General features: G+C 40.5%; 1 protein-coding gene across 1 annotated transcript in view; it reads right to left on the bottom strand.

Annotated features, from left to right (window-relative positions):
• SVEP1 (sushi, von Willebrand factor type A, EGF and pentraxin domain containing 1) overlaps positions 1–19,390 on the bottom strand; it is a 170,563-nt gene that overhangs the window by 133,742 nt on the left and 17,431 nt on the right. Inside the window, exon 3 of the mRNA XM_073345600.1 lies at positions 18,494–18,670. Coding sequence (XP_073201701.1) covers positions 18,494–18,670 — 177 coding nt within the window. The remainder of the gene's footprint in view (positions 1–18,493; positions 18,671–19,390) is intronic.

Here is a 19,390-nt window from a genome sequence, read left to right as displayed (position 1 = left end):
GTAACTCAGACATGCATTCTGAGACACTTCTTTCAAGCCTTGAAATTCAAGGGAGCTGAATTTAAGGTTCAAAGCATGTACCACAAACTCTCCCGTTAACCCAAGTTAGGAAATTGGCATTGATGGCCACTTCACCAACAGCACAGAAGATCCACAATAGCTTAAGGGATTCCTGATTTGGGGGTTTCCTGCTCCTTCCTTGGGCAAATGTTCCACTGATGTCACTGAGAATTTTGCATGAATAATGAATTGCAGGCCACCATTATTCCATTCCTTTGGGATATTTCTCCTTTCTGCATTCTCTGTAAATCCCATGGACAATTACAGAAGTTATGCACCACAAAAATTGAAGAAAAAAAAACAACAACCCAGACCCTCTTAGTTTGCAGATCAGAGAAGCTCCAGCTGCTGAATCACAATTTGGGAATGTAACAACTTAAACTATTAGCAGGACAGTTAAAGTCACTAAGTCATTTCTGCCAGATCCTCAACAAACTGCTACTCCAAATTAGCGCCAAACTTGGCCTCCCCGCAATGTCCATTATTTTTGTTTTATCACTTAGATATACTTTTCAACAATAATGTTTATAACCCTATGAAGCAATATCTCCAAGCACTAGAGACCTAGCACATGACTCTGCAGATTGAGAACATATGCCATTATTTCCATGTTTATTTACTAAGCAGCTGAGGACAGGAGTCAGACAGTTTTTGGTTAACTCGAGAGCACTGAGGCACATGCAGCAGGTTTAGGCCAGTAATTATAAAATAGAAGTGGTGCCTTTGCCAATTGTTTTGCACAATACCGTGAAACTGTTTTGATTCATTTTAAGTTTTTCCTCTGTGCAGAGTTCAATAAACTTCTGTAATCCTGATTTTACAGCCTTCTCTAGATTTTCTGAATATTTGCCATCCCCTGTTGATTATGGTGACTATATACCATACTCGCCCTTGTCTGCTAGCTATGAAAAAAATTCTGTGGAATCCGGTAGCACTGAGTTCTTTTTAAATGATCGGAATAATGCAGTTCCAAAAAAAAAATTGGGGATTTTGTTTTATAAAGGGACCTGGAGGGAGCAATGAGACCCACTACTGTCTGAAGTAATGGTGGGTTGGTTAGAAAATATTTGAGAGAGGCCACCACCTTCTTAGCACCAAAAGAGGTTCTAGCTTCTAGTTTTGTTTGTCATTCTTGTTTTTTCTCAATTTTTGTTTGTAAAATATCGATCTAAGGAAGGATCTGGCTATCAGTAAAGCAATGTGAATTGCATGACAACACAATGATTGACTGGGATTTGAACTCACTTCGCCTAGCCCTGTGACATTCTGCTAGCCTACATTACCCTCACCACAACGAGGCTTAATTAATTCAGACAAGTTTTAGACAGAACAATGCGGGCTTGATACTTGGCCTCGCCAATCTATGCACCATGGAGAACCAGCAGAGGGTACACACAGAAAAAGAGTAGCATGACCTTAATACTCTCACAGCCCTAAGGACAGTACTGACCCCATGGGGTTGATACACTAGTTAGAAATCATCAGGATATAGCAACAACTGCCAGAACCTATGAACTAAAGATATCCCAATGCAATTGTAATGTCCAGAGTATTAAATCCCCAAACACAGATTTTAAAATGGAAATTAATAGACTGATGCCTCAAAAAGCTAAGCAGCCAAGCAGAAGATAGTGAAGATTTTATAAGACTTTTTGATGTTCGCTATCTCATGCTGTACATGGTGAAACGATACACTGTCTCCCTTAACCCCAATCCTACCCTTTGGCTTTAAGGGGGATTTTGCCTATTTAAAGACTCCAGGATCAGGCACTCGGCATGTCCTCTTTTCAAATGAGAGCTGTACATTACTGAAGGCAGCAGGCTCATCACACTTCTGTCTGCATCCGCCTATCTGAATGACCTCCTCTTTATGAGATCTTTCCCTACAGAGATGGACAAATAAGGGTATGTCTACATTGCACACTCCTTAGAGTGGTGTGTAGAGTACACACATTACATGTCCCCCTAGCTTGGGTATAAATATCAGTGTAGACGCTGCTTAGGAGAATAAAGACACGTCTGAACCCTGTGGGTATGTTCCCTACATGGCTCTCTACATGCCCAAGCAGTGCCTGCCCTGTCTACTTGTAGCTTCCTGCTGCTGGAGCCTTGTCCCTGCTGCAGCAGCTCCCCAGTGACACCTATAGCTACACAACACAGTGTGGGCATAGCCTGCCTTTCACTGCAATGTGTAGCTACACGTACACACTGGTGCAAGAACATTTTTGCATGGCCCATAGTATACACTCTCTGAGCATTAGTCACGATTAAATGTCAATTTAATGCCTTTACTAGTGCTTATAATTATTCAGTCTTTGATTCTGAGCCAAAATGTCTGTTACTAAGAAACACTTTCTTCCAATTAGTTAGGTTCATGAGGCAATTAATTAATGCTGTCCTTGTGTGCTGGAAGCGTGCCACTGTTATTTCTGAGCAGGGTCCAAATATTTCTGCACTACTCTGGACCATAAATTAGTAAAGGATGCAAGCAAAAGTTTGCTAAACTGCCTCAGAGACCTACAGGCAGATGAAGTGCTGTGTGTTGTGTCTCATTATATGACAGTAGACTGCAGAAGTTCTGTAAAAGTAGTAAGAATAAATCAATTTACAACATCATTAATGGGGAAAGTTAAGAATTTATAGACTGTTTTGTACAAGTAGAACATTAGCACATAATATCTTTAATACTTGAGTATGCTTTGTCCTAATGTGCAAAAGGTTATTGGCAAGATTACAGCTTTAAACCACTACTTGTGTTGGGGAAATGGGTAGTAAGAGATTATGTGCACCAGCGAAGGACTCCACAACTCAGAACACTGCAGGAACAAACAACAGGGCCTGATACATTTTCTAAAGGGTGTAGGGAGTACTCTCACCCCACTAGCTGGTGTGGAGAGGACAGGGATGTTAATTTCTTTCCCACTGGAGCATAAGGACTTCCCCTCCAGAGGTCTGGAACCCCTTTAGCTCTTAAATTCCTGTTAAGAGGTAGGTAAGGTAATCCAGGACCACCTACTCCACTGGGTGCCAGCTCAGGGTCCTTAACCCAGGCAGACAGAATCAATCCTCCCTCAGTCCCTGGGGAGCTTAGCCTAAGCAGAGACTGCAAAATTTGACCCTCAAAGTGTTGTGAAAGTGAAAGGCTTGACCTCTGAGGGTAAAGAATTGGAGTATTCACATTTCAGTATTTCCTCTGTTATGCAGGTCAGACCAGAGGATTGTAAGGCAGCCAGGCAGCGGCACAGACAGCCGCAGCGGCACAGGAGCCAGCAAACAGAGCTGTAAACAAGGGAGTTTGAGGGGGGAGTTCGAAAAGGGAGTTTGTGTTGCGGTGCTTGTTTGGTTTTTTGTTTTGCTGTGGAGGGTGGTGTTTTGGGTGTGGTTTGTGTTTCCCAGATTAACAGGTCTAGGTGGGAAGGCTGTGACAGATACAGAGGCAGCAGTGGGAGTGACCCATGTCGTGGAAGACACACTGAGGATGACTGGATGTGGAAGCTGTGGTATGTACATGATCCTGGAGGGGGCACCTGGTAAGAGTTTTGTCTGTATGAAATGCCGTCTGATAGAGCTGATGGAGGAAAATATCCGAGGTTTGGAGATGCAGGTGGAAAGTCTGGTTGAGTTTAGGAAGGGGTTTGAGCAGATTATGGAGCAAAGACATGAGGTATCTGAAGGGAAAAGCTCAGACTTGCAGATGGAAGCAGGGCTGGGGAATTCTGAGGTGAGACTGGGTGAGGAAAGTGGTCAGTGGAAGCATGTGACTAAAAGAACAAGGCAGAGGAAAAGATGGGCTAGTGAAGGAGAAATAGAGCTCAAGAATAGGTTTGCAGAGTTGGAAAATGAAGAAGGGGCTCAGCAGGTAGTCACTGAAGGTGGAAGGACAAGGAAGAAGAGCGGCTAGTCCTATAGGAAAAGGGGAAGAGTCAATGGAGACTACACCAAATATGAGCCCCAGGAGGATATAGGATGGGTTGAAGAGGATTACAAGGGAGAATAGGAATGGAAAGAACTTGCAGCCAGATGGAACAGGGGATAGACTGGAGAATAGCACCATCACCAGAAAAAGGCAGGTGTATGTGATTGGGGACTCTTTACTGAGAAGAATAGACAGGCCTGTAACCAGAGCTGATCCAGAGAATAGGAGGGTGTGCTATCTTCCAGGTGCTAAGATACGGGATGTAGACCTGAGGTTGAAAAGGATCCTAAAGGGAGCAGGAAAGAATCCCCTAATTATCCTTCATGTGAGAACAAATGATACGGCTAGATTCTTGCTGGAAAGTATTAAGGGAGACTATGCTAGGCTGGGGAAGACGCTTAAGGAAATCGAGGCTCAGGCAATCTTTAGTGGGATTCTAGAGAAGGGCAACGAAGATGTGACAAGATTATGACTCTCAACAGATGGCTTAGGCAGTGGTGCTATAAGGAGGGTTTTGGGATGTATGGCCACTGGGAGGCATTCATGGACAGAGGACAGTTCTCTGAGGACAGAGGGATGGAGTTCATCTGAGTAGGGAAGGAAATAGACTTCAGGATGGAGGCTGGCACAACTGATTAAGAGAGCTTTAAACTAGGAATTGGGGGGAGATGGTTGGGAGATGTCCAGGTAATCTCCACACTGGATTTTAGCATTGAGAGGGAAGAAAACAAAGTAAGAAAGGATACAGCCGTGGGTAGGAGAATGTATATAAGGAGGAAGGGCAGTGTGGATACCAGTCTAATAGGTCATACTGGCTGTAGAATGACCGTGCCTCATAGGGTACAGAATGTGAGCGAGGCCAAACAGCAAAAATTAAGATGTTTGTACACCAATGCGAGGAGCCTGGGTAACAAAATGGAGGAACTAGAGCTACTGGTGCAGGAAGTGAAACCAGGGATAACAGAAACATGGCGGAATAGTCGTCATGACTGGACTACAGGGATTGAAGGGTCTGTGCTGTTTAGGAAAGACCGAAATAAAGGTAAAGGTGGTGGAGTAGCACTGTATATCAATGATGAGATAGAATGTAAAGAAATAAGAAGCGATGAAATGGATATGACTGAGTCTGTCTGGGAAATAATTAAATTGGGGAAGAAAACTATTAGAGCCTCCCCTGGGATAGTGCTTGGCGTGTGCTATAGACCGCCGGGATCTAATTTGGGTATGGATAGAGCCCTTTTTAATGTTTTTAATAAATACTAATGGAAACTGTGTGATCATGGGAGACTTTAACTTCCCAGATATAGACTGGAGGACGAGTGCTAGTAATAATAATAGGGCTCAGATTTTCCTAGATGCGATAGCTGATGGATTCCTTCATCAAGTAGTTGCTGAACCGACTAGAGGGGATGCCATTTTAGATTTGGTTTTGATGAGTAGTGAGGACCTCATAGAAGAAATGGTTGCAGGGGATAACCTTGGTTCAAGTGATCATGAGCTAATTCAGTTCAAACTGAACAGAAGGATTAACAAAAATAAATCTGCAACTAGGATTTTTGATTTCAAAAGGGCTGACTTTCAAAAATTAAGGAAATTAGTTAGGGAAGTGAATTGGACTGAAGAATTTATGGATCTAAAGGTAGAGGAGGCCTGGGATTACTTTAAATCAAAGCTGCAGAAGCTATCGGAAGCCTGCATCCCAAGAAAGGGGAAAAAATTCATAGGCAGGAGTTGTAGACCAAGCTGGATGAGCAAGCATCTCAGAGAGGTGATTAAGAAAAAGCAGAAAGCATACAGGGAGTGGAAGATGGGAGGGATCAGCAAGGAAAGCTACCTTATTGAGGTCAGAACATGTAGGGATAAAGTGAGACAGGCTAAAAGTCAAGTAGAGTTGGACCTTGCAAAGGGAATTAAAACCAATAGTAAAAGGTTCTATAGCCATATAAATAAGAAGAAAACAAAGAAAGAAGAAGTGGGACCGCTAAACACTGAAGATGGAGTGGAGGTCAAGGATAATCTAGGCATGGCCCAATATCTAAACAAATACTTTGCCTCAGTCTTTAATAAGGCTAAAGAGGATCTTAGGGATAATGGTTGCATGACAAATGGGAATGAGGATATGGAGGTAGATATTACCATATCTGAGGTAGAAGTGAAACTCAAACAGCTTAATTGGACTAAATCGGGGGGGCCAGATAATCTTCATCCAAGAATATTAAAGGAATTGGCATCTAAAATTGCAAGTCCATTAGCAGGAATTTTTAATGAATCTGTAAACTCAGGGGTTGTACCGTATGATTGGAGAATTGCTAACATAGTTCCTATTTTTAAGAAAGGGAAAAAAAGTGATCCGGGTAACTACAGGCCTGTCAGTTTGACATCTGTAGTATGCAAGGTCTTGGGAAAAATTTTGAAGGAGAAAGTAGTTAAGGACACTGAAGTCAATGGCAAATGGGACAAAATACAACATGGTTTTACAAAGGGTAGATCGTGCCCAACCAACCTAATCTCCTTCTTTGAGAAAGTAACAGATTTTTTAGACAAAGGAAACGCAGTGGATCTAATTTACCTAGATTTCAGTAAGGCGTTTGATACCGTGCCACATGGGGAATTATGAGTTAAATTGGAATAAGATGGGGATCAATATGAACATTGAAAGGTGGATAAGGAATTGGTTAAAGGGGAGACTACAACAGATCCTACTGAAAGGTGAACTGTCAGGCTGGAAGGAGGTTACCAGTGGAGTTCCTCAAGGATCAGTTTTGGGACCAATCTTTTTATTACTGACCTTGGCACAAAAAGTGAGAGTGTGCTAATAAAGTTTGTGGATGATACAAAGCAGGGAGGTATTGCCAATTTAGAGAAGGACCAGGAAATCATACAGGAGGATCTGGATGACCTTGTAAACTGGAGTAATAGTAACAGGATTTAATAGCGAGAAGTGTAAGGTTATGCATTTAGGGATTAATAACAAGAATTTTAGTTATAAGCTGGGGACGCATCAATTAGAAGTAACGGAGGAGGAGAAGGACCTTGGAGTATTGGTTGATCATAGGATGACTATGAGCCACCAATGTGATATGGCTGTGAAAAAGCTAATGCGGTCTTGGGATGCATCAGGAGAGGTATTTCCAGTAGGGATAAGGAGGTTTTAGTACCGTTATACAAGGCACTGGTGAGACCTCACCTGGAATACTGTGTGCAGGTCTGGTCTCCCATGTTTAAGAAGGATGAATTCAAACTGGAACAGGTACAGAGAAGGGCTACTAAGATGATCTGAGGAATGGAAAACGTGTCTTATGAAAGGAGACTCAAGGAGCTTGGCTTGTTTAGCCTAACTAAAAGAAGGTTGAGCGGAGATATGATTGCTCTCTATAAATATATCAGAGGGATAAATTCCGGAGAGGGAGAGGAATTCTTTAAGCTCAGTACCAATGTGGACACAAGAACAAATGGATATAAACTGGCCACCAGGAAGTTTAGACTTGAAATTAGACAAAGGTTTCTAACCATCAGAGGAGTGAAGTTTTGGAATAGCCTTCCAAGGGAAGCAGTGGGGGCAAAAGATCTATCTGGCTTTAAGATTAAACTTGATAAGTTTATGGAGGAGATGGTATGATAGGATAACATGGTTTTGGTAATTAACTGATCTTTAAATATTCATGGTAAATAGGCCTAATGGCCTGTGATGGGATGTTAGATGGGGTGGGATCTGAGTTACTAAGGAAAGAATTTTCTGTAGTATCTGGCTGGTGAATCTTGCCCATATGCTCAGGGTTTAGCTGATCGCCATATTTGGGGTCGGGAAGGAATTTTCCTCCAGGGCAGATTGGGAGAGGCCATGGAGGTTTTTTGCCTTCCTCTGTAGCATGGGGCACGGGTCACTTGCTGGAGGATTCTGTGCTCCTTGAAGTCTTTAAACCACGATTTGAGGACTTCAATAGCTCAGATATAGGTGAGGTTTTTCGCAGGAGTGGGTGGGTGAGATTCTGTGGCCTGCATTGTGCAGGAGGTCAGACTAGATGATCATAATGGTCCCTTCTGACCTTAGTATCTATGAATTTATGAATAATGGTCCCTTCTGGCATTAAAACTATGAAAGACAGCTGGAAGTGCAGAAAAAGCCACTCATCTAATTTTCTCCAAAGACCCAGTTAAAATGTACCTACCTTCCACAGTGTGGAATCACAGAGGTGATGGTTTTCCCCAGTTTCTGTCACAATGAACCATTCCTCTCAACTGCCCCTCATTCTAGAACAATAAGGTATGTCACTCATTCTGGTCCTCATATTGCCCATGTTCCACAAAAATCTGGTGTCCTCTCACTTTCATTCTTGAAAATTATTTACACCAGAAATACAGGATCATATTATGCACACTAAAAGAATTAATCTCACAGCATTTTAAGCTTCCTGCATGAAGAACTTTCGTGTGTCTCTTGTTTTAACTCTGGGCCTGGGTGGGTTGAGAGGTCTGGTTATTACAATGGATTTTAACAAAGAGAAGGTTCCAGAGTTACATAGGTTTGATGGGATAGAGTGAGGGGCAGTGGCTAGGAGAGGAAAACGTAGTAAGTGGTCAGTTATGTTTTCCAGAAAGGATGTGGACAAACTGGAGAGTCCAACAGAGAGCAACAAAAATGATTAGAGGACTGGGGCACGACTTACGAGGAGAGGCTGAGGGAACTGGGCTTATTTAGTCTGCAAAAGAGAAGTGTGAAGGGGGATTTGATATCAGCCTTCAACTATCTGAATGGGGGGTTCCAAAGAGGATGGAGCTCGGCTGTTCTCAGTGGTACCAGATGACAGAACAAGAAGCGATGGTCTCAAGTTGCAGTGCGGGAGGTCTAGGTTGGATATTAGGAAACACTATTTCACTATGCGGGTGGTGAAGCACTGGAATGGGTTACCTAGGGAGGTGGTGGAATCTCTGTCCTTAGAGGTTTTTAAGGCCAGGCTTGACAAAGCCCTGGCTGGGATGATTTAGTTGGAGCTGGTCCTGCTTTGAGCAGGGGGTTGGACTAGATGACCTCCTGAGATCCCTTCCAACCCTGATCTTCTATGATTCTATGAAGCTGGGCACTTCTACTCAGAAATTAAAAACAGAAGTCTTTAAAATATCATGGCAGTCCTATTAATTTAAAGTACCCACATGCTATGTGTGTAGGTGTTTCTATGTTCCACCCACAACTGTGACTTTTCCTGCTTTTATTTTTTTATTAGTGCTACTGAACATTTCTGTTTATATAGCATTTTGTGGCATCGATACACCTAAATCATGATAATAAAATAAAATAAAGTAAAAATAAAAGTGCTCTGTTGTTATTGTCCACACAGACATGAACCTGAGAGGAAGTCTGGAGTATTGCCCTGACAATGCAGATGGAAATGCAACCCCCAACCGCAAGGCAAGAAGGCTTTGTCTGGACTGGTGGGAACACAAGGATCATAGCTCCCTGAAGAGCCTCCCCCCACTGGGAATTGAGAGGGGATTAACCAGGAGGAAGGAATGGGAGGTTTCACCTGAGCCGGTGGGCAGGCCAATGTGGCTCAGGGTAAGCCATTGGCCCTTGTGCACCTGAGAGAGGTTTATTAACCCCCTTTCAGGCCTGTCTTTCTTTCCGTGCATCTGGGGCAATGTTATGCTGCTTGCTGCTTTGTATTGATCCCTCCAACAATCACCTATGCAAAAAATCAGTTTGAAAAGGGAGACATCTGCAAAATTAACAGCCAGAATAATGAAGGAAAATCCTCGTTCTTTATCTTCTCACATTGTTGTTGCAGAAGCAAACTGCACACTAAATTAATATGGAAATTTTGCATGGATGTTTATCGTGGCATTTATAAGGGAACACCCTTTGCTTGAACTTTATGGGCCTTATAACCAATTTTTTTTTTTTAGTTATTCTCAGTAGGTTTCTTTCGAGCTCATGGAAAAATATGCGAATTGCCTGGTGGTGAAAACAGTGAGCCAAACCCTTAGCTGCTGTAAGTAGGTGCAGCTCCATATAAATCAATGGAGCTACACCCATTTACGCCAGCTGAGGATTTGACCTCGTCCCTCTAATCTCCACACATGTTAACCAAACACTCTCTCCTTGTGAGTAAAGATGTTGACTTTTGTTTTAAAGGGGACAAGTTCAAATTGTAATAAGGTTCTATACAGTTCCACAAAAAATATCTGTCCATTCTTAACTTTTCCTATCAATGGTGACACATATACACTTATTTTTACAGAGCAAAAACATTTCACAGTTAATAAAAGTCATGGGAGGGGGAGGAGAGAAGGGGAATATAGAACAGTTGTGTTTTAAACATTAAAGAAGCCAAGTGCTGCAGTGTACAATTAGAGAAAGAAGGGGAATGAGTCACTCATTTCAAAGGGCCTGATCCAAAGCCCATTAAAGTTAACAGAAAGATTATCGCTGACTTCTAATCAGGCCTAATATCTCTATCATAACAAGGCCATGGACAAAAACATGGCTCAATTGTTCTACTAAAAATAAAGGTGGGGCACAGAATGGGGACCACAGCAGATGGACATGATATCTAATTTCTCTCTTTACATTCATGCAGGCCAAGTACTAAGCTGTGTTTAAACTATCACATTGCCAGTTTATGGCGTTAATTCATTATCTGGTTCCAGAGGTTGTTATTTTAGTGTGTCTAAAGAACTGAGTCTGGATATAAATTCTGTTTTGAAGATGATGAGATCCGCATGTCTTTCTCTTCTGCATGGAGTCTGTGTGGCCAACCCCACCTCTGAGTTGTGGTAATCACATCACTAATAAAAAAACCAACAACCTTCCATTCCTTCTTAAATCTGTATTCATACAAAGCTTTAGTTTTGCTACAGTCTTCTTTTCACAAAGTTTATGCGGCAATGTCTGATCACTTGGGATTTATTTTGGCATAAGCAACTTTTCCCAGAAATCTGTCAAACCCTCCCCTTTAACCACCACACATACACAGTGCCATATGAACCTCCTTTTGTATTACTGGGTAAATATAAGGAGGCAGGACTCAAGAGAAAATAAGCTTTCATCAAGAACTCCCCATCTTCGTGAAAGAAGTGACACGTGTGGCTCATAATTTACTTCAATGCCAGGAACCATTTATAATATATGCAAAATCATTACTGTAATAGAGTACAAGATACCACTCATCTGACTTCATAATCTGAATCAGAGCCATTCCTGCCATATCAAAGCATACAATAATGAAAAACATAATTAAGGCTCCCACACTGTTGCTTTAAACTAATATTTACTAGTAAATGATCTCCTGAAATCAAGGATTTACCGGCATATATTTGTTATTGCCAAAACAAAGGAATATTTCTAATATTTGCTACATTACAGTAAACCTGGTAGCATTCCACACCAGTTCAGTGTGGCCTTTCCTTTGCTTCCTAATCTGACAAGTAGTGTGAAGCATTATTAAATGAGTTTCCAAAGACAAATCAGGAAAAGTTGGGTTTATATGGGCAAGTGTTTCTTTAAAACAAAAATACCTCTATATTTTTTAGCACATAAGTCGAAAAAAACCAACCTCCCCCAAACAAATATCGTATAACTTTTATCTCTATCCCTTTCAAGCCAAAATGGCTATCACCTTATTATTTTCAAACATAACAGTAAAGATTATAAATATTTTTCTAATTCTCTTTTAAATTCCTAAAATTATTATTTTTAAATGGAAATTACCTTTCTATTATCTAAGCCAAATCCATGCATACCCTTGTCTGCATCGTTTGTCAATTTCCCACACATGTCTTCCCTTCAGTTTATCAGTGTCTCTGTGCTTAATCTTCAATATCCTCAGGATTTCACACCTCCATTTACATCTTTCTGCACTTTAATTCATAATGCCATGTTCAAACCACTGTCTTGAAAATGTCAGACAGTATAAAGAACCAAAGAATGATGACAATGAACATTTGTGCTGATGAAAAGCAGGCACGGATCCCTAGCTGATTAGCTGGGGAAATCCTACATCCCTCTCTCATTTAGGTCAGTATATTTCTCTCCTCTCTTTCTGTTACAGTTGGTCATTTAGTATAGTATATTAATGTGTAAGCCAAAGTGCACTATTATAAAATGTATAAACCGAAAAGCTAAAGAAAATAATCCATAGCATGATAAAATTCCACTACAGAGGAGCATTTTTAAATAAGTAAATGCACCCAGAATTTATTGCCAAGGATGCTGGGAAGTTAAATTCACTGTTTGTAAAACTGTCTGAGCCAATTTGAGCGTCCAAGTGTAGAATTTGGATGTCAAAGCACAGAACTGGATGTAGACATTTTTCAGCTCTTTTTGATTTATTAAAACTGATTTACTGCATTTTTTTGTTACCAAGAATTACAGCACAAGATAACACACCACCATTTGTAGCACTCAGGCATTTAAAATTTTTCCTAAACAGATTTTCCTTTTTCCATCTACCAATTCGTGTCCTCAGCAGAAATTCTTTTTTTACCAAGGTCCAAACTAGAGATGACCAAACCATTTGGACAAAACAGGAATCAAGTCACACCTTTGTCCAACCAGCAAAATGAGCCAGAAATTTCACTGAGATGAAGGCAAAGTATCTTACAATCCATTTCTCCACTCTCCCCTTCTTGAACCTCTTTCCTCACCCACCTTTTACTGGTGGGATCTCAGCCAGCTGCTGATGCTTCTCCAGTGTGATTTTCATGGTTGTCACAAAGCAAAATGCACAGCACACCTTGGAGGCCTCAAATCCCATGCACTCTCTGACTTCCCAAGCATACGGTACACTCTGGGACGTTACTCCAGAGTATGAAAAAACGGACAGTGGCTGGCCCAGCCCCACCACTTGCTACCACTGCAGGGAGAAATGTTACAGAACCTCTTCCTGAAAACTACAGTGGTCAGAGAAAGGGCTACCTAGATTCCAAAGAGGAGCAGAATCCTCCCTACAGCAAAAGATACCAGAGTAGCTGCCCTAGCATTCTTTGGATAGCTTATTGGAATCTTGATTGGTATCAAGGTTCTTCCTGTCCTACTGAGTAAACAATTAGTAATAGGACATATACATTAAATTTCGTAAAAATCACCAGGAGCCCCACAAAAAAAAAGTTGTTTTTTTTTTAAATCTTGTTCACCGCCCCCAGCTCCCACACACCCACACCAAGTTTTCCTTTGTATTTCCAAGTTAGAACAACCTTGAAAATCTCATAACAAAGCTCAGTTGAAATCACCACATTTGGGTCCAAACCTTGAAAAACCAAGAGTTTTGCCCACTGACAACACAAAGTTATAACTCTGCTCAAGCTCACTCATGCTGGGCCCAGATGTTCTCAAAAAACTCTCACAAATCTTTCAACAGACTTGGTCTGGATTTCAAGCTTGTAATAAAGCCAAAATTTCATGAGGTTTCGTGTTTCATTGCAAAGGCTTTGCACAGCTCTAATTAACATACTATTTGCTTGCAAAACTGATCTGTCATATAGTCGGATGATAATGGCTTTATTGCATCCCTGTTAGAAATATGTTAGAAGCCTGGACAGCTTCTTAAACTGTTCATCCAGATGGTACTATTTAAATTCCACACTGCCGCAATTATTCACATTCCATTCTCATGCAGCAAAGTTAAAAAAAACAAAACAAAAAACCATCATGTCTACATTTAACATATGCACTTAAATTAGCATTGTTATAAAATCTTCTGTATACTAATTTGTGCTTTGCCAACCACACATTTTCTTCATAAATGGCATGTGCTGTAAAAAATGAAGTCCATATTTTTCAATTAAAGAAACCATAGAAGGAATTTGTCTTATTGATGGAAGACGACTGTCATGTCAGAGACAACAGGACAATGTTTAGGGGCATGATTAGATTTAACTGGTAAAGTGGCCACCTAGGGCACCACATTTCAGGCGGCATCATGTCTTTGAGAGGAGATCCAATCCATGAAGAGCTCGGTTGCCAAAGAACTCTGCTTCTGAGAGCCTAACCTTAAAGAACATCATTACAGGTGAAGGCAGGCTGTGAAGAAGATGCATTCCCTAACCTAGCAAGAAAGAGAGGCTGAAGCAGATAAAGAGGTTATATTTTAGCATTCTGTGTGGTTTGGAATAGAATGAACTTTAACAGGCTATCTTAAAAATGACAGAATGGCGGCAACATCTTAGGTCTATCTCTGTACAACGGCAGAGTATAAAGGCAGTTTTTTTTTTTTGCTGACCGGCAGCTGCTGTGTTTTCGTCTGAGAGTCTACATAAGTTTGAAATGTGATAGGTGCACCCAATGGAAGAGGAAGGAAACATAAAATATCTGCTTTGTTCATCTGGGGATGTTTGTAGGGGAGAAACCAAAATATTCTTCACTGGGCTGCACAACACGTAGGGCCACCCATGATATTAGCAGCTTCCCATGTATGTACATCTCCAAGTACAATTTAACACTCTGATATTTCTCCGAGTACCTCTTTCTTCCATCATTCTGTCTCATATTTTGCTTTCCATGGACTTCCTTTGTCACAGCTGCCATGGAAATCTCTGAATGTGTGTGATTCCTGTGTGGGCAATGACTCACTTAACTTTGTTTGTTTTTATAAAGCAGAGAACACTTGGTCTGCTCCTCTTTATATGGCAAATCATTCACAATACTGGAGGAGGTTTAGGGCCAATTTCTACTGTCTGATGTTGAGCATGTGGCTCTCATTTTATTTTATGGAGACTTTCTAGAGGCCATTTTTGGGTAATTAGGGAAGTAACTGACTTTACACAGTTATTTTGTTGCTTCATATATAATGCTATAAACCACGTGTCTAACCACGGGCATAAATAGAATAATTTTAATTAAAAGAGCACGTTGTTACCAAAAGCACTCCTGTATTCACACCCTACACACTACTGTAATAATCTTTGTACAAAATACGTGAGCTATTTGTGAGATATCATTCGAAATTTGTGAGATATCTTAAAACTAATAACTCACTGGTCAATATTATCACGGTGAAATGTAGGTAGCAACATTATATGTAAAGTTAGAAAATCCTGCTATGATGTTGTTAGCACATGTTCAGAACCACTCAGCCCTGCCTAGGCAAAGGTTATTAAACAGATCTATCCTATCCAGAGAAATGTGTGTTTACCTCAATTTACAGGTAAGTAGTAAACAGGTCCTCAAGACAGCAAGGGGAGGAAGTGAGAGGAGACAAATCAAATTTGCATTTCAGCAAACACAGGTGAGAAGAAAAAGCATAGAGACTCCATCACCACCAGACTCCATGTCACCTCCTTTACAGTTTGAATAATCTTTGCTTTGAAGAGGTAACCTTCAGAAGAACCCACTTTCAAAGTTCACTGGACTATAAAAGAAAGGGGGCAGATAACCCCAAGTTCTCTCTCTTGCTCTTTCACCTAAGACGACAAATGCACCAGCAACCTCTGGGAAAGATCCTGACCAAGGAAAGGGTCACTCACCATCTTGCTGGAAGACTGCAGGTGAGAAAGACCATCTTGAACAAAAGCCCAGAACCAAAACTTGGCAGATTAAGTTTTAGACTTTTAAATGCTTTCACTTTTATTTACTCGTAACCATTTCTAACTTTCTCACTTACACCTGAACTCACTTAAAATACCATCTTCTTTTGTTAATAAACTTGTTTTATTTTTTAATATAAACCAATCCAATGCTATGTTTAGGCTGAACTATTTGGTGACTCCAGTCAAAGTAGCAAACTGTTGAATATTGACTCTTTACAGGAACAACAAACCTTTAATATCTGAACTTTCCAAGAGAAGGCTGGACAGCACAGAACACATGTTTTTGGGATAATCTGGGACTGGGAGTGTGTTGGGGTCCTGCTGCAAGTAGTAACCAAGGCTGGTGGAAGCCAGAGTGTGGCTGGTGTGTTGCTGACAGGCTGCTGGGGTCAGAGTGGCTAAACAAGGCTGCAGCTATACAGAGACACTGAGCGTGCAACCTGCACGCTGGTAGGCTGTTTGTGAGGAGCCCACATTGGGAACTACAACAGCAAACCATTGTGAGGCACCCAATGTTGTGGGGCAGGTAGTGACACAGTCTGTCACTGGTCTGGATTGCATCCCGGAATGTGACATGTATATACATTAGAGGAGGAGAACAATTTCCTTTCTTGATGAAAACTCTATGCGCAAGTCATATTCTTTGAATTACAATGGTATCCACAAGCTTAAAAAATTGAAAACTAAAGACAGCACAATTAATCACAGTCCATCATTAAGTCCCACCAAAGCAAACTTGCCAGCAGCATTCCCGCGCGTTATACCATGAATAAGAGCTAGCATGCAGTCTGCAAATTCCTCATGCTTTACAAAACCATACTTATGCTCACCAGGGGAAAGTTCAATAAAAAATGCTGGAATCTATTTCGGAAAACAAGATTTCGAAATACGTTTTTCTTTTAAGGAATACATGTGGCCTTTTGTCTCTCTCTCTTTCCTAAGAGGCAATACAACACTTCAGCAGATTAAGTTTTATTTGCAAGAATAGGCCAATTCTATCCAAAAATACAAGTGTGCAACTTTCATTAACTTTGCCAGATGATGCACATGAAAAGCAGATGGCAGAACTTCGCTTCACTGGCATTGCATATAATACAGGATATCTTGTAAAACTTCGATTTAACAGATGATTGCTGATGTACTATTGAAATAACACTTTGTTCTTCAGTTGCCAAATGCACATTTAAAGAAGTTATGGGTTTACACTGTTTTTGTTCAGGGGCATGTTCATGCTAGAGCAGACCCTTTTTAACAGAAGAGACGAAGTGCAGGATCTGGTGATAGTTCTGTAATGACAGGTCAACTGGAAAACGCATTTGACTTCTGCAGTAGTTAATAAAAAACAATATTTAACTATACAAACTACTGAGAGGTATCAATGTTGAATACATTTGCCATATTTTGCCATAGGAATGCTCCTTCTTGCGAAGCTGAGCCCGAAGAAATCAGATGAAAAAAAACAACACCTTTTTAAATTGAGTTAGGATTGAGAATATATTTCACTTAAAATAACTGGTAGAATGAAATATTCTTGAAAGCAAAGAAATTTGAAGTTAAAGCGTGACATGCTCAGCTCCCTGCAGCTCCCATTGACTGGGAACGGCGAACCACGGCCATTGGGAGCTGTGGGGGGCCGTGCCGGCAGACGGTCAACGTAAACACAATGTCTCGCAGCCCGCCAGCGGATTACCCTGATGGGCCACGTGCTGAAGGTTGCCGACCCCTGCGCTATACCTTACTCATCCTTCTCACAGAGATCTGAGAAGATACCCTCCACGCTTAGGTCCCAGATCTATCGGTGTCCTTTCCACTCTACCCTTTGAGCAAATAGCCTGAGAACAGTTACAAATGATAGTGAACAACCACATAACCTTATTTTAAAAAACAAAAATTATGAAACATCATGAAAGGCCATAATGTTGTTGTAATTCATACACTCAGCAGAGCAGGCTTACATTTCATGAGGCAGCTGGTGAAAATTTTGATTACACATGTGAGAGCTTGGAGACAGAATTAAGATTGGTATAAATCAGTATTAACTTTATCTTACATTTCTTTTTCTGGTGATATTTCATTACAACAATTTCTTTTAACTATCTTATAAACTAAGTAGAAAAAAAGTGAAGAAGTGTTTTGATTATTGTGATATTTCTCTCCCATAAAAGTTAATGCAATTGGACACAACTTGTATATCCTTTTTACAAGCATATTTTCCCTTCACTTATTGTAATCATTCCATTATGTTTAAAAAGCATTTCCTTCGATGATCTTCCAATGGCAAGAAAACTTTAATTTGAATTTGGTTTTGTTTGTAAAAAGGGATTTTATAGTGACAAAATGGCTGATATCCATCCATCCATATTTTCATAATAGCTCTTATCACTGTAGCATCTAGTGCTTCCCAGAATTGAAAGCCAATTCCACAAAAGACCAGTGTAATCATTTCCCTCCTTATTTCCCTTCAAGCAGTTCAGGCTATATACGTGAAAATTAAGTAATAAATGAATGTCTACTGTGAAGCTGTATATTGAATCTGACTATTTCATCGTTGTTCATGGACAATGCTATATGGAATCCAGGAATTCAAAAATACGGCCGTCAATAAATGTCTCTATTTCAGTTGGAGGACTGTCTTTCTATCAGCACTACTAAGGGGCAGTTCACAAAAACAGTCACACAAAAGTCTTACTGAAATGTGATACGTTTCTGCTTAGCATCTGGAACTTTTTTCTTCTCTAGCAAGTGAAAGCCAATTTGGGAGAATCCAAGAACATTCAGTCTATCATGAGTTTAATGTAAGAACCGCTTGCATTAAGATTAATGTACAAGGGCCGGATCCAAAACGGACTAAGGCAGTGGGAGTTTTTCCATTGACTTTGGATCAGGCCCATAGTCGTACATCTGCAAGCAGAACAGCATATTACTTCGTGTGAGCTGAATTAGATTTACATTTAGGATATGTAGATAAATCGGGGGATCTGAAAAATGGAGACTGACCTGTGCACTCATGCTGTAGTCCTTTACCATAGTACCCTTTTTCACAGATACACTCGAACTGCCCTGTGTGAGTGCCACATTTGCAGCTTGCCATGATGTCACAGCAGTTCTCATTTGCCTCGCAGAGATATGAACAATAGGATATATCTTCTTGAATGTAACTGCCAGAAGGCAGATCTGTAATACAAATTAATTACAAAGGCCGCAAAAGTTAATAATTAGTGAAATGTTGCCGAAAACCTTACAGTTCCAATATTCACTTGTGGTGGTAACGATGTGAAGCAATGCTTCAGTTCTTTGAAATGTACGGCTCAAATTCTGAAGTTCTTAACTCGGGAAACACTGAAGTCTACGAAGCAAAAATCCTGAAGTCTTTACTCAGTTTCTTTTTAGTTCTTACTAAGGCAAAATTATCATTGACCTCAAAGCAAGAATTAAAAGGAAAACAAGGGCCTAAATTAGGTTCCACCAAAATCACAGGACTGAATTTGAGTTTGATGACCCTATGAGATCAATCTGTCATTGAACATGTAACTGTTAAAATAAGTAGATTCTCCGCCTCCACAAAAAAAGGTCTAATTAAACATCCTTCATAATAGAAAAAAACATCATGCACCAAAAGAATTTGGTGGTACATATGTACCATATTCATGTTAAATCAGAATGTTTACTTAAATCAAAACTACAAAAATACTCATGGATAGATCCTTAGTTGATGTGCAGCTGCATAGCTCCCGCTTCAAGCAAGTGTAGATACACTTATTTACACCAGGTGAAGATTCAGCCCTACATTCTTAACAGCTACTCTCATCCTGTTTTTTTTTTTGTTCAGTGACAATTCTTCATAAAGGTAAACATCAGAAACCAGTTCCGTTTTATAGAATTTTTATACCTAAA

This window comes from Lepidochelys kempii, chromosome 5 (genome assembly GCF_965140265.1).
Source record: "Lepidochelys kempii isolate rLepKem1 chromosome 5, rLepKem1.hap2, whole genome shotgun sequence".
Taxonomy (NCBI): Eukaryota; Metazoa; Chordata; order Testudines; family Cheloniidae; genus Lepidochelys; species Lepidochelys kempii.
Note: the sequence above shows the minus strand (reverse complement) of the source record. Positions and strands in the feature narration are given on the sequence as shown.